This window comes from Heterocephalus glaber, unplaced genomic scaffold, assembly GCF_053883595.1.
Source record: "Heterocephalus glaber isolate CG9 unplaced genomic scaffold, H.glaber_assembly_v1.0 deba00001608, whole genome shotgun sequence".
Taxonomy (NCBI): domain Eukaryota; kingdom Metazoa; phylum Chordata; class Mammalia; order Rodentia; family Bathyergidae; genus Heterocephalus; species Heterocephalus glaber.
In genome coordinates this window covers 13059502-13074632 of record NW_028258379.1, presented here as the reverse complement: position 1 = coordinate 13074632, position 15131 = coordinate 13059502, and the positions used below count along the sequence as shown (strand labels likewise).

Genomic DNA, 15131 nt, shown 5'->3' with positions numbered 1-15131 from the left:
TTACTTATTAATATATTACAAATGGAAAAATATGAACTTTGTAGTGGGGAATCTGTCAATCACTATCTTAGCTATATATCACACTTAACATCATGAGTAATAAGATATACCAGCATCAATGTCCCCCGGTATGATTCACTAAGGAGGGCACAACATAACTTCAGCGGTATTTTTGCCAAAAATACATGCACATCTCAATCTTATGAGAAAAGATCCAGTTCAAATGAATGACATTTACCAAATCATTGACCCATACCTTTAAAAAGTGTCCAGATCATGATAGACAAAAGAACTGAAGGACCCCACTGATTGAAGGAAAATGAGAACACACAGTGAATGCAAGGTAGGATCCTGGGAAAAGGGACATAGGTGAGAAAACTGGTGAAATTAGAATAAAGTCTATAGACTAGTTAAAAGTGTCATACCAGTGATGACTTCCTGTTTCATGATTGTACTATGGTAATGAATATGGTAATATTAAGGAAAGCTGAGTAAAATGTGTACAGAAACCCTGTACCATTTTTTTTTTGATACTGGAAATCGACCTCAGGACCTTGAGGTTTCGAGGCAGGCAGGCCCCTGTACCATTTTTGTAACTAAAATCCAAATATTTTATTTCTCATGCTGTTCTGAAAATATGCAATTAACTTCAAATGAGTCTGCCTCAGATTTTACTATTCCTCAAGAAAATTGCTTCTAAATATTCTACAATAGTAGTATTCTTCTGGAAAACAACTCATAGTTTCTTATGATTCTTTATAGAATCATATACTTTTATAAAGGTTTCTCTCTAGGATACACATTTGTCTATCATTACTAAAATAAGAATAAGCCAGTACTTTGTTTTTGTTTTTTTGGTGCCAGGGATTGAACTCAGGACCTTGCACTTAAGCCTAGTATTTTGTATTTATTTTTTTAAAGTCTGAAATTATTTCAAAACAATTTTTTCCAAAGTAATTATTTCAAAATAATTTTATTTAAAGTTATTTAAATAAAAAAATAATGTAATGTTTGCCTAACATTTACCAACAGTGACTAAGTTTTTAGAAATACTATCTTTATAAACTAAAACATTTAAATACATTTTATTTGTTAAGATTTTTTCCATTTTTGGTCAATGGGAAGGTATTTAGGCTGGAACTTAAGTCCTTTTGACATGATCTGTACATTTCATATACCAGACCTGGACTGAGGTATTTCTCCAAAGACTTCTGGCCCTTTCAGTGGAAAATGATCTATAGAGAATACAATATGGATGTAAGAGGTGTCATTTTTACTGTGTTTGTCATTATTTTGGAGGATTTTCAATGGACAGAGCTAGAAAGAAATTTTGAATTTATTTTAATACTTCCAGTTCATATCCAGAACTAACTATAGAGTTCTTACTTAACCTCATTGATCTTACATTTGTATTTTCCTTCAACCATGTCAAAAATCTTGCCTTTCAATCGTATCAATGTAATTACTCATTTGATGTATATACAGCCATCTTACAATATCAATTCTCATATTATCACTTACAATATAATGGCCAAAACATACGTGCATACTTATGTTTGTTTTTGTCCTTAAGATATATTCTAGGAATATATACTAATATATTAGAAGGAAGTATGGTCAAATTACTTGTTTTAAAATCACTTGAAATAGTTTCTGTCTGTTGATATGCCACCAGCTGGATACACAATTATATTCATTTATGTTATTTTTATTTTGTTACTTGGGACATAGTATAATTTTAATTTTGTTTCATGACTATGTAAAATTTTACTGGTTCTAGAATCAGATCTTTAAAACAATAATATACTCAAGAAAATCTGGCCTCTATTCTTACTTATTCCACATTATTGCTTCACTCTGCTTATGGGTGACCATTTTTTATGGTTTATCTTTCCATTTTGTTTAAATATAAGCATACATATGTACATATGAATCCATAAAAAATTGCTAAGTGCAGTACATGTTTTCTCTACCCTGCTTTTTTCACTGAATATCCTAGAGATTATTCCCAAGTACCGAATAGGCATCTTCTTCATTCTTACCTACAGTTGCATGGTTCTTCATTAGTTTATTCAACTAGTTAGTTCCTATTGACATTTGGGTTGATTCTGGCCTTTGACTTTATAAGTAGTGTTGATGGAGAGTTGTAATGTTGACTTGGTAGAGCCTCAGGGGAGGAATTAGGCAGATGAATCTAGAGTCAGGAGGTTGCTTAGGCATTAGCGCACCTCTCACACGGGGCGAAAAGTTCCCTATGTATCTCAGAATGCAATTCCTATTCTACTGGAACTGTAGCCATAGGTGGATCCTGGTTCTTGCATACATGGGAGTAGGAGTTTATTAACTTATGTTTTTCATGAGGGTTAGCATGAGCTGTGAATTCTTGATGGTTTTGACAGGCAATTAATCAGACAGACAGGTGAAAAAGAAAAGAAAATGGTGCTAGACCATGATCAACTTGTGAAAAATGAACGTAAACTCTCAGATACCTGACTTTCCTTTGGGAAAGTCTAATCCAGGGTATCCTAGCTTCTTAGGGTTCTCATGTTGGCACTATATAGGGGTTATTAATGTCTTGAGGACATTAGTAACACTGTTTCTGACAAGCCTTTCTCTGTTCTCTGGCCCCATCTTAGCTTATTTTACTTTTCATTATCCCTAAATCACATCATCATGTAGCTTACTTCAGCTTTGATATAATAGTGCAACTTTTTGGGAGTAAATCTCAGTGCTCTGGTTTTCATCCTACTTCCCAGACTGCACTTCTTAGTCTCTTAGTCCTCTGCCTATCTCTTAAAGTTTGTGTTCCTCAAATATCTGTTCTTGCATTTCTTCTCAGTAACCTCTTTTGAGTCCTTGATCTTTCAGAGAATTCAATCACAACTATGGACTTGCTCTTTCTCAGAAAAATGTATATTCTTATCTACATATAATGTTGTGAATATCATTTCTAGAAGGTCACGAATATCCCTCTATGAGCACAAATTCAAAGATACTGGCTCTCACAACCCCTTGGCTTCCTTTCCTAGGACCTTCATTTATCATCTGCTCACCTATGGCTTCCAAACCTATCTCTCAGGCCCAGACCTTTCTCTAATCTCTGGTCATCCCTGCCAGGTGACCTGCCAGTCTGTGGGACATGTCTGCAGCTGAGGTTGTCCTCTTCTTCCTGTGAATTTGTTCTTCTGCCCATGTCTCAGTGGCTGACTGTGTCATTTGACTTGCTGACTAATCCACAACCCATAAAGACATTCTTGACTTCTTCTCTATCATTCTCTACATCTACTCAGTGAATCTGAAACAGGAACAAGACCCATCTCTTTCCCTCACGTCACAACCTTATTTTAGGCCACCATTCTCTATCACCTGGGAGGTTTTAACAGTCTCCTAACTGGTCTCCCAGCCTTCAAAATCAGCCTCTCTCCTGACTTCATCGGAGCTCCAGCCTCCAGGCTGTGAGGAGGCTTTTGGAAGTCAAAGAATAGCATTTTGCTCTACATTCATATCATGAAATCCTAAAGAAGGTCTGATGGGTCATGGATATTACCACCAACTATAGCTGTTGTGCATTTCATGGACAGGGAGTCCAATTACTTCAATTAAATATTTCAAATATTTAAAGTATTTCCCATATACTAGGCAGTCATCATGGGGAACAGAGAATACATAAACTTAATTTTCTGACCTTTGGAAATAAAGTTATTTGCTACAGGAGTTTGGAAGAAGAATGAATCCTTTTAAGCTTAGCTGTGAAGTGGTAGTCAGGGAAAGCTTCTTCGAGAAGGTGTGAGGTAAGCAGAGCCCTAAGATGAGGATAGGATGTGTTAGGCTGGTAAACAGAAAGGGAAATTCCAGGTACAGGCAAAGCACAAGCCAAACTCAAGGGCTAAGGAGGACTCCAAATAGGACCTGGAAAGGGGCGTCAAGGTAGTTGATCTGTGGAAATGAGCCTGGAGGAATAAGCAGGGGCCAGATATTGGCCCTGAATAATTGAATCTCTCCTATGTTCTGTGCGTGCTCTTATTCCACTAGGACCAGCTACTCTTCTGTGATGACTGTGACCGTGGCTATCACATGTACTGTTTAAACCCCCCAGTGGCTGAGCCCCCAGAAGGTAATGATGATGAGGTCAACAATAACAACATCAGCCACTACTCCTACCACTTACTGAGCCCTCACTATGGTGCAGGCCTTGTGCTAAGGGCTTTGCATGTCTTGTCTCATTTAATCATCACAACCTTATGAGGTAGGTACAATCACTATCATGTTACACATGAGGAAACTGAAGCATGGTTCAACCAGCTGAAATTTCAACTTGAGGGCCAAGGAAATATTCTTTAGACACGTGGCCGAGATGTGGGGAGGGGTGAGCTTCTAGGGGAATGAGGAATGGCCAAGAAGTAAGGGTCTTTATTTTCTTTCTGAGGAACAAGACTCCAGTGTGTCTGCAGGACTGAGGCTTGGTCTCTGAATTGTGAAAGTCAAAGGAAAACAGAGTTGACAAGAAGTTAGGGCAACTGAGTTGGGACTTGAGTGTTAGAAGAAGGGCTGCTACTAATGCCATCTTGTCTTTTCTAGGAAGCTGGAGCTGCCACTTATGCTGGGAGCTGCTCAAAGAGAAAGCCTCAGCCTTTGGCTGCCAGGCCTAGAGCCCCAGGTCACAGAGTGACTTGATGCTGGAGAGGCTGAGCCAGAGCCCAGATCGAACCAGATGAAGCCCTCCTCCCACATATCCAGACAGACCAACTTTAGGGAAAATGAATACTCATGGAAGGGTGTGGACACGTGGAACCCAGAGGGTGAGGTATGTTCTTACCTCTGCCCCACAGATGGTACTTCAGCCAGCACCTCCTTGTTTCTACCAGAAGAATTTTGCACTTTTGAAGAACAACTCCAACCCCAACCCCAGTCCTGTGGAACCCCTCTCACTTTTACCTTAGTACTGTGACTCTTTCACTGGTTTCCATTTTAAGGGAAGCCATTTTGTGACCACTCATCAAACACTTGTGTGCAGTTTGGTGTTTTTTTTTTTTTTTTTTTTAACCTATTGTGTTCTAAGACATCTTTGCACAGCTTCTTCACCTCCAGCTTAGGCTCTTCATCCTAGATTTTCACCAGAGGAACAAAGTACTGTGGAGAAGTTGTTGCTTATTTCAAGCCACTGGAAAATTCTAGAATTGGATCCTGGAGGCCATCTTGAGGATGGAGCCTTGAAACCCCTTCTTGTTCCTTGATCTTTGTGAAGAGGAAGAACTTAACATTGGCTTCTACAGCTGGGGTAGTCTTGATTGACTGCATTTTCACTTGATAGGGGATGGGGAGGGACTGAGAGATGGAAAGAAACATTGATAAATAATGTTAAGGCTTGCTATAGCCAGGCAGTGTTTATTATTCATGAGGAGAGACTTGGCAAGGGACCGGGCTAGTTCCTTACCCTTCAGAGCTAAGGAATCCTTGAGGTGAGAGAAACCACAGCCTATGGTTAGAAGAAGATGTTCAAGACTCTGCCTCCAACTGACCTGATTGTACAGGCCTGGCTCAGCTTCTCCTGGTGGGAATCAAGCACCAATCAAATGAGCAAAGGCTCCCACTCACACGTCCAAATGATGGATACAGGGGCCTCAGCTTTGAGAAACTCTTCAGTATTGATGAGACACTACGAATTCCTTTTCCCAAGTAATTTCTTCCTTCCACATGGTGTAAGTTTGCTATTGTCTACAGAGATCTGACTGAAAATTTTAGGATGGAGGATGGATAATTGTAACTTAAATGAATGGTTAGGGTAATGTGATTATTTGTAATAAGGTGGCAATGATTTTGAACCCTCAACATGTAGGCTATTCTTGTCTCCTAAACTCCCATATGAGCTGGACTCTTTTCTTTTCTTCTTTTGTAATGTTTCCAGAAGAAGGAGGTGGGGAGCCGTAGATTCTGAGAACTGTGTTTTGGAGGACAGCTCTGCAGGCTGGAGTGGCTTGGACTGCCTTTGAATCACAGCAACAGCAACAATAACTAACACATTTCTGGAAAAATCATTTGCCCAAAGGGCAGGTCTCCATGAGTGGGGCCCTCGCGCATGCTCAGTGCTCCTGAAATCAGCTCCATCTCTGTGGTCCAGCAGCGTACATCAAAGACCCAGGTTATTTTTAGTCATTTGGCTCCTGAAGTAGCCCCTGGAGACTCGGGCTAGTTGGGCCGCTTCTGCCTGGCTGTAGTGTTGCTCTGTGACTCGGCAGGAGCTATCCAATTGCTATTGGCCAGTGGACCCAGGGCAGCCTGGCGCTGAGCCAAACCATGTGGTTCTTTCTCTTTCTCCTCTGCAGAATGACCTGTGGCAAAAGAATGGGGGTCACTCTCCTGCAGGCCCCTTGGCCTCAGAGTGAGTTACACTCATATGTAATGATTTCTTTTAAAGGGGCCCTGTCCAGATGGGATTTTCATCTTCCTCATAAGCTATTTTCTTCCTCCTGATAGTTGGTGAGCTGGTCTGGATTCTGAAGGTCCAAGGCAGGGCTGGAAGGGTCATTTTGGAGGGGCACATTTTGTTTCCTGACTGTTCTGTCTCACTGTCCTTCCACAAAACCCAAAGCAAGGTCTCCTCAAAGGCTGATTATTGGTTTGAAGAGTCATTTTAAACTGATTACAAGAAAAGAATTCCTAAATATTTCCAAATGCCATAGTGTCTTAAAAGTTGAAAAGACAAATCTGAAATCAAGAATCGTGGCTTCATAACTTGACAGGGCCTTTTTTGGAGAATGTGCAAATCCATTCCCCATGGCAATGCAGATGATGGGTGTCTGCTCTACCCCCAGCCATGTCTGCCCAGCTCATGGAGCTGAGGGTGGATGAGTCTCTCAAGCCAAGGTAGGGCACTGAAGCTTGCCTGCCATTGCATGGCTGGTCTGGGCTCTGGGATCACATTAGAAAATCCCCAGGCTTCTGTTCTCAGTTATTGCTCCCTGCAGAGTGGGAAGTAATGAACTTCTCCTTCTTTGTGGGCCTCAATGTCCCCATCCAACGTGGGTATAGCAGAGCAGCTTGCAGAATGGCATTGCTGGGGTTGTGCAAGCAGACTAAAGTGTCCACAGTCACATTTATTACCTTCTGCATTGGTAAAAGAAAGCTGTTGGTAGATTTCAGATTGGTCTGCTTATTTGAACCCCTGAGAATGAGATGGAATCCTAAGGTACATGTGAAGGATCAGGGTTTCAGTGTTGCCCCTGCCACTGAATAACTGTGATCACAGGCAAGTCACTTAACACCCCTAAACCTCACTTTGTCCACCTATGAAATGGAGATGGTAACTCTTGCCCAGTCGGTTCCTGCTGGGAGTCTTAAAAATATTTCGTGAGCAACCACTGCAGAGCACAGCTGATCTGGGCAGGACTCCAAATGCTTTTTATGTCTGCCTTCTCATGTGACAGCCAAGTTAGATGCCTTCTTGGGATCTCCCTTAGACTCAAGGGGATTTATATTCAAGAGGCCAGGCTCCCTATAGTGATGGCCATTAGGCCAGGGCTGTGACCAAGGAGATTGACTTTGCATAGGCATCTTGGGAGGTGGGATTTACCATGTGGCTGAGTGCTTCCAAATGAAGATACTCCAGATACTCCCTTCTACAAGATTAAACAGCTTGGAATGGAAAGCTCCCTTCTGCAGAGAGTAGAGTTCATTTCCCCTCAGGTGTCACACTCACTCTTACCTTGACTTAAAGCCTTGCTCTGCCTTGTTCTAACTGGTTGATCTTGGGAAAGTGACTTCCTCTCTCTGAGCCTCCTGACCCACATGCTCTGTGTAGCCACGTGACTGTAGGGATTAGAGTAATAGTGGCATTGGTGTGGTGTAATGCAGGCTCCCATTCTGTGGTAGCAATTGTCATTTTACACAGAGGCCTCTAAATGATGCTATTGCCTCCCAGCTCAAATCTCTGGAATAGCCAGGGGCCTCTGCTCCACTTAATCCCTGGGTCTCCAAGCAGGCCAGAGAGGGGAGGCTGCAGGAACTGCTGGAAGATGAAATCCTGCTTCTTTCTTGCATTTTTTTTGGTACTGGGGAATCGAACTCGGGTCCTTGCCCTTGTCAGGCAGGCAGTGCAACCACTGAGCTAAATCCCCAGCTTTCTTGACATTTTTGAAACACTAATTTTTGAGCCTGTAGTAAATCCAGGGAAGGCAGCTTTGTGAGGAAAGAGAAACTAGGCCCCTGTTCAGAGATTTATATTCCAGCCCTCTTTCTCCACCAGGCCCTGACTCTCAGCACCTGAGGCAGGAGTCAGTGAGCCCCAAGGCTCTGCTGTTCTGTTGCTGCCTGGGGCCAGGTAGGAGCCCACCCACGCAAGGTTGCAGAGCTGGGCTGCAGAGAGCAGCTGCTTCCTGTGGCTCAGGCTCAGACCCCTGTGGGTAGATGGGAGGGAGGCCAGGTTCCCTCAGAGCTAGGGAAGATAGCTGGTTTTGATAGCTGGTTTTGATAGCAGAGAGGGTCTGCATTTCACAGTGAAGGTCCTGTGACACCCTGGGGAGTTTCACTTCTGGTGCATTTCTTATCTACATGCTTTGAATTCAGCATGGTTCCTTCCAGCCCTCCCCTTAAAAAGTCCAGATATTTTAAGGAAGAAAAATGACATGGTTGTTATTACTTTTCCTTTGGGGCCAAGTTTAGGAGACCTGTGCTCTTCTGTGTTGTTGAAGAAAGATTACTGGCTACCTCAGGCTCCAGACTCAGATAAAAGGGACTGCAAGTCTCTTCTTGGAGTCCACATGTGCTTGGCTGGTGGCCCAGGCAGGTCCTGAGGACCACCTTGCTTGCCACTCCCCAAGCCTGTTCTAGCTTGTTTCTAGCTTGTGCTTCCCTTTCCTCTCCCACTACCCTGATACCCAACCTTGGCCCCTCCTTAGAGAATCGCAGTGTGCACCTCAAGGGTGAAGTTGACTCCCCATGGCCAGAACTACATTCTCTCTCTCACTGAAGATGTCCTGAATCCCAGGCCTAGCTCTTCTCAGGGGTAGCACATTGGTGTCACCTTTAGTACTTTAGTAGGCTGGCATGCCTTGGTATACAGTGAGGAAGGGGACCTGGGAAGAAGGGTCAGTCCTGTCCCCTGCATCTGGCTGAGTGACATGACCCCCCCCCCCCGCCCCGCCCAGATCTCACTGTGTTACACTTTTTGGAATTTTTCTCCCACTCACAAAGGATGCCTTTGGTTTTCAGATATCCAATTGCATTAGTATACCAGGCAAGGAATGAGGAGGATGGTAGGAAGGAACAGACATTTTAATTCATCTCAGTTTGCAAGTCCTCTCAACCAAACCCCAACTGTTCTAGGGTCTTTTTATCTGTCCTCCGAAGGTGGGGTCTGTAGCTGTCTGATTTGGGGCTCCCTCCCTCTTTCTGAGCATTCCTAGGCTTTCAGTATGTTTACGATTCTCTGCCCTGAGTATAGAAACAACAGTCTGGATGGATTGGTTCAGGGCCTTTGGGGCAGCTAGACGGGGGCCTCTGAGACCTGGGAATCCTTTTCTAAGGAGGCTGGAGATCCTCTGGTCTTTATGAGGCACAGGTGGGATACTTGCTCAGAGAGGAAGGAGGGGATAGGAGGAGGCAAGTGCCAATGGTTCGGCACCTGGACCTGGGAGGGTGAATAGAGCCCCCCTGTGGAGCGCCTCAGCAGCTGCTCCCAGGAAGCCTTGGCTGTGGGGCTCCTTTGAATGCTTCTAGCCAGGCTGTGAAGAAAGAGTCAGAGGAAAGGCCTTCAGGAAGCCCTGGCAGCAGTTGTGATGGGGTCCCTGCCTGCCAGTTCCACATCAAGTGAGTTTTCCAGGAGAATAAGACTGAGGTGATCCCCAGTGCCTCCGAGACTGTGAGGGATGTCACAGGCCAGAGGGCCCCGGAATGCCTGTTGGTTTAATCTCTGTCCCCACCTCCCTCTCTTTCTTTGCTCCAATGCCTGATGGAAGTTGTGGGGCCAGTGGCCTTGAAAGAGGGACATTCCATGGTTTCCCCTGCTTTGGCCTCACCACGAAAAAGCAGTGTTTGTGCTAATGGTGACATTTTCCAGGGCAGGGCAGAGGAAGGCAGCACTGGGACTGGCAGGCAGCCAGAACCCTCTTGGACAGAAATTTAATTACTAATAATGCCTTCTAGCCCAGGCAGTGAGCAAGATGGCTGTCCAGGTTGGCACCAGCTCAGCCTGGCAAGTAAGTGGAGCAGTGGGCAGGCAAAAATCCCTGTAGGAAGAGGGGGTGGCTGTAAGCCCCTGGGGCCTGTGTATTCCCTCAACAACACAACCCTACACTCCCTGAGTTAAATTTACACTCTCCATATCTCCTTAGCTCAACTCTCTGAATGAAGATTAACATCCACGAGAACAGAGATGTGTGTGTACGCCTGTGCACGCACACAACCTGCTTGATGAATCAAAGGCAACTGTTGATGTTGCCCCAGGATGGGAGATTCAGCAGCTGTCAGATGCAGTCTGTGCAGTCTTCAGCAGCCCAGGAACTCAAGTGCCCGGCCCCTGCACAGCCACAGGGGTTGTTGTAAAGGGGGCCTTGAGCTGAGAAAGCCATTGGTTCCACCAACTCTCTCCACCTCTCCTCTCACTCACCTCTGCTTCTTTGGGAGAGATATTTAGTAATAGTTGAGGACTTGTAAAAAATGTCACAATTCTGCTATCAAAGGGATGCAAAGACTATGGCTAGAATGGGGGCTGGGGTTTTTATTGACTTCATCCTTTCATGCTTATTGCCCGCTGAGACCTTTGTTTTCTGCTTCTCCTGCCTTTCCCTTCCCTGTACCTTTCCCTTTCTTCCCTCCTGCCAAGCAGGATGCTGAAGAGCAGAGCGGTGGTGGAACAAAACAGTGGCATAATCCAAGAGAAGAAAATATAGCTGTGTGCCTTTTCAACATGTAGTTGAAGAGGTCTAAATTAGGGCCTACAAAATAAGCAGAGGAAACATTGCTAGATAATGTGTGAGTGAGTGCACAAAAATATGGAACATTTATCTCAGAGCTCAGGAGGTAGGGAACAGGTCGGGGAGGCAGGCAGGGAGTCCTGGCTAACCAGTGCCCCTGGTCCATGGGGCACTTGGGGAGGATGCTTGGGAAAGAACTGATCAGTGTTTATGAAGCACTTGTGCTCCTCTGGCAGGGAAAGGGGTATCCATCTTAGCTGTCCACCACTTACCTGCTGTGTGTCCATGCTGGGTGTTTTGTCTCTGAAAGCAAATGGGCACATCTCCTGCTTGCCAAGAGTGATTGCTGCACAGACTGGTATTGGCTAAAACACTTGGCAGGGCCTCGACTATGTGCAAAGCAATGCTCCAGGTACTATAGGAGCTAGAAAAATAAACCACATGCAGGCCTAGCCTACAAGTTGCTTTTTAGCTGTAAAATTAAATTCTCCCTCAGAATCCTAATCATATGTCAAGCATCATGCCTCATGGGAAGGTGTATCTGTATCTGGGTCTCTGCTTTGGTTGTATATTCATCAGTGAAAGACTAGCAGGGTAAAACATCTGGTTATTTCTACCTCCTGGAGGCTGGGGAGAAGAACACAAATGACCTCAGCCTAGCTGCTTTTCTGTTTCTCCAAATGCTGGCTGCCCTTGGAAGAGGAACATCCTTCACCTCAGAGGCAGCAAGATGATGAAGGCATCTAGTTGGAGTGTGTTGAGTAGCCAGGGAATCTGAGGCTGTGTCTCTGAATGCTGCTTTCCAGATTCTGGGGTGGAGGGTGGAGAAGTGCAATCATCAGTGTCTGATTGACAGTGGAAAGTGACTCACATGATAGTCTTGTTCAGGCCCTGCTGGAGCAGCAGAGGAGGTGGGGTGGGAGCCTAGTGCACAGATTAGATGGACTCCCACGGGGAGCCCAGCAAGGAAAGCAAGGTAGGCTCAGCATCCAGGAGCCTGTTCCCACATGACTGTGTGTGTGTGTGTGTGTGTGTGTGTGTGTGCGCACACACACACAGCTCATTGTCAGAGATGTTTTCAGTAAACCTCCTCTGCCTGCCTTTGGTCAGGGGCTCTTCAGATCCTAGCTTCATGCTTCATTTGACTGCCAGTTGTCTGTATTGACAGCATCAGGAATAAACCATTTATTCCATCTCCCTTTTTCTCTGTACATGTCAGAGCCAGGCTTTGGGGTTCAGCTATTCCCTGAAGAAGCCACAACAGGCTGGCTTCCAAGTGAAATGTCTGGCTTGGGGAAGGCATCTTCCTGTTTGGAGAGGTCAGCTCAGGGCTGGTCTAAAGCAGCCTTTGGCTTCTCTGTGGGAGACACTGAGAGGCTCTTCTAGGCCCACGACTCTGAGCAAGGAGGATTTTGGTGACTTCTATGGAGAGGACTCAAGGGTTGGCTGTGAATCTGTCCTTAAAGTGCTTGAGAGGTGGAAATGTCTCCTGGGGTTTGGTCCATCCGTGGAAGCCCGTAGGCAAGATTCTTCAGAACAAAATTGCCTGTGAATGTAGGCTTACCCCTGTCCCTAGCACTGGTGGAGTGGAGAGAGGAAGGCCATCTGACTTGGATTCTATCCAAGCCAGACTTGTGGCCCTATCCCAAGAAGCTGGCAGGGGACCCTGAGCCCTCAGGCCCTCAGGTCCATGAGGGATGGAGATCCCAGTGGGCAGAGCTCTTAGAGGATCTCTCACCCCTTCCATCTGTGTGCACTGTCAGACCCCTTCTCAGCCTGAAGCTGGCCTGCTGGACCTTTAGGAAATGGACATGTGAGAACGACTGGCATACCTGTCCATGTCGCACAGCTGGATTCGAAAGAGAGCCAGAACCAATTCCCCAGCCAGCTCTGCTCCCCTTCCACATCTTAAAGCTCAGCTTCCAGAACTTTTTCTTTTTGGTGGCCAAGATGTGGAGCATCTTCACCAGGAAGCCAAAAGAAACTGGCTTTCTGTTCTCATTGCCCAAGCCCCTCTGTCTCCTCTCAGGGAGGGGCTGGTGTGGTGGCTTTGGCAAGGGCTGCCCTTGCTTATGAACCCTGGGGCTCCCCTGGGTGGGAATAGGTAGGAGGCTCCTGGAGTAGCAGGGTGAGGGGGGTGGCTGTCCTGCTGTCCTGTGTGGAGTGTGGGCCTGTGCAGGCTCCATGCAGGGCATGAAAGTCTAGGCTTGGGTCAGGCACGAGCACCTGCAGAAAGACTGTAGTTTCCATTGCTGTGCCCCAGCTGCTAAATCTACCTGGGTTGCCTCACAGTCTTAGGACTTTACTGCCCTGAACTGCTTTGGGCTACATTGGGAAAGGACCTTGAAAGGCTATGATGATCTCCGGTCATTTGTGTCCGTTTCTCGACCTGTAGATGTGATGCACACGCTTTCTGGAGTGGGCACAAGAGAAGGAGGCTGTTCCAGCCTTTTATCACCAGCATCCTAATATGCTTTTTTGCCTTTACCCCCTGCCCCAACTCCTCTGAAACTCGGTCATAAAAGAACGACCAGGAGAGTTGGCCCGCAGCACTAGAAATGCCTATGACTGAGGGGCTTTATTTTATGCTCTTGAACATTGATCCCCTTGGACCTTGGGACCCAACACCACATTGCCTCTTGCTGACTGAACAACTAGAGTTTTTGCCTTGAGCTGCTTGGCCTCAATGTGCAACATTGAGGCCAATATAGCTTTCATGAGGTTAAAGAAAAGGGCTGCAGATTTGGGAAGCTGTGTGTAATGGTCTGAGGACAATATTTCCATTTGGCTTCCTCTGCCTTCTTTAAAAAGCAACCATAGCAACAAGCAAACAACACCCCCATCCTCCACTGTGCTAGCTCTCCTCCTCTTTCAGGTATGATGTGATTGTTGTCTATCTATAGGTGTGTGCGTGCGCACCCTGGTCCTCTGTCTTCTAGGAATGCACATTTCTCCCAGGTGTCAATTGTGGCTCTTAATGTGAAAAGTGCTGTGATGTTTCTGCCCAGTCTAAGGGATGTGTCAAGATCTCTTGATGTTTCAGTATTGGAGATGCGGCTGTGCCACATCTCGCGCCATCCTAAGGGGACAGGCTGGCGTATTGTGAATGTCTCCAGGAGAATCTACAGGTTGGAAACAGCTCACATCTGGATGCCGGCTTACTGACCTAGGACTTGCTGGGAGGGAGAAGCAACTGTTCTTCATTGAGAAGGCTGGCAGAAGGGCTGAGCATGAACTGGACCCTCCCCCTCCCTGCCTTTCCTCCTGACCTCACAGGGTCTGGGAGCGGGACCTTGGAGAGGTCACGACTGCAAGCTCATGAGATGCTGATCAATGTGGGCATCCAGCAACTGTTATCTTTGGAACCCCTGGATATCCTGGTCCCTTAGTGGGACCTTTGCACATTCATAAAGACTGAGTCACAAACCCCCGTCTCTTCCTTGCTGTGGTTAGTATATTGTTCTGTGATTGGTTATCAGTGTAGACTACCCATGTAGCAAATCTTTTGTCTGCAATTTAGAGAATGTGTAAACAAATAAAAGGCTTTAAAACTCCTGGGAACTCTCGGTTCTTTTTCCCCCTAATCTGTAAAAGACCAATTGCACATGGGTGCATTGTGCTGGGGTGGAGACCTATCCTGTTGTGGTGTGGAGTGGGAGTGTGTTGTGAGTGTGTGCATGTGTGTGCATCAGATGCTAAAGAAGCATCTGGTGCTTATAAGAAGACTCCAGGAGCTCCCTGGTGATGGAATTCTATCCTACACTGGCTCCAGGGAAGCCACCACCCTGGTAGCTTTCACAGCAGGCATCACCACTTCAGGCCTCAACCAAGAGCTTCACTGGCAGCAGTGTAGCAGCTCATTTGCAGGAGACTCCTCTGTGAAGATCACAGGGCTTTCCAAAGCCAGCTCATTGGGATTTCTGGCAGAGGGAAGGTTAGGACTCAGAGATGATCACAGCAGAGGTGGGGAACATGGTAGGGCCGAAAGGCCTTGGGTCCAGGGGCCTCTAGAAGTTGGCTCCTCTTCTCCCCCTCCTTCTCTTCCTCCTTCCCTCTCAGGTCTTCCATAAGAGGTGACAAGATGGCTGTGCTGGGCAAGAAGCAAGGAGTTGCACAGAAGCTACACCTGCCCCCAGAATCTCCAGAATCTGCTTGGCAATAGCCTTAAAGGAACAGCCTCTGGGTTCAGGACTCCTGTTCCACATGGGGCTTGGTTTCCCC

The 15131-nt window shown here is 45.9% G+C and overlaps 1 protein-coding gene across 3 annotated transcripts in view; it reads left to right on the top strand.

Annotated features, from left to right (window-relative positions):
* Positions 1 to 14465, top strand: part of Dpf3 (double PHD fingers 3) — a 257440-nt gene extending 242975 nt beyond the window's left edge. Inside the window, exons 10-11 of one of the 3 annotated variants that reach the window (XM_087195352.1) lie at positions 4033 to 4246; positions 4579 to 14465. In XM_087195352.1, coding sequence (XP_087051478.1) covers positions 4033 to 4245 — 213 coding nt within the window. In that variant the 3' untranslated portion in view covers position 4246; positions 4579 to 14465. The other 2 variants (XM_087195353.1, XM_087195354.1) reach the window with 2 other exon arrangements.
* The last annotated feature ends 666 nt before the right edge of the window (positions 14466 to 15131 follow it).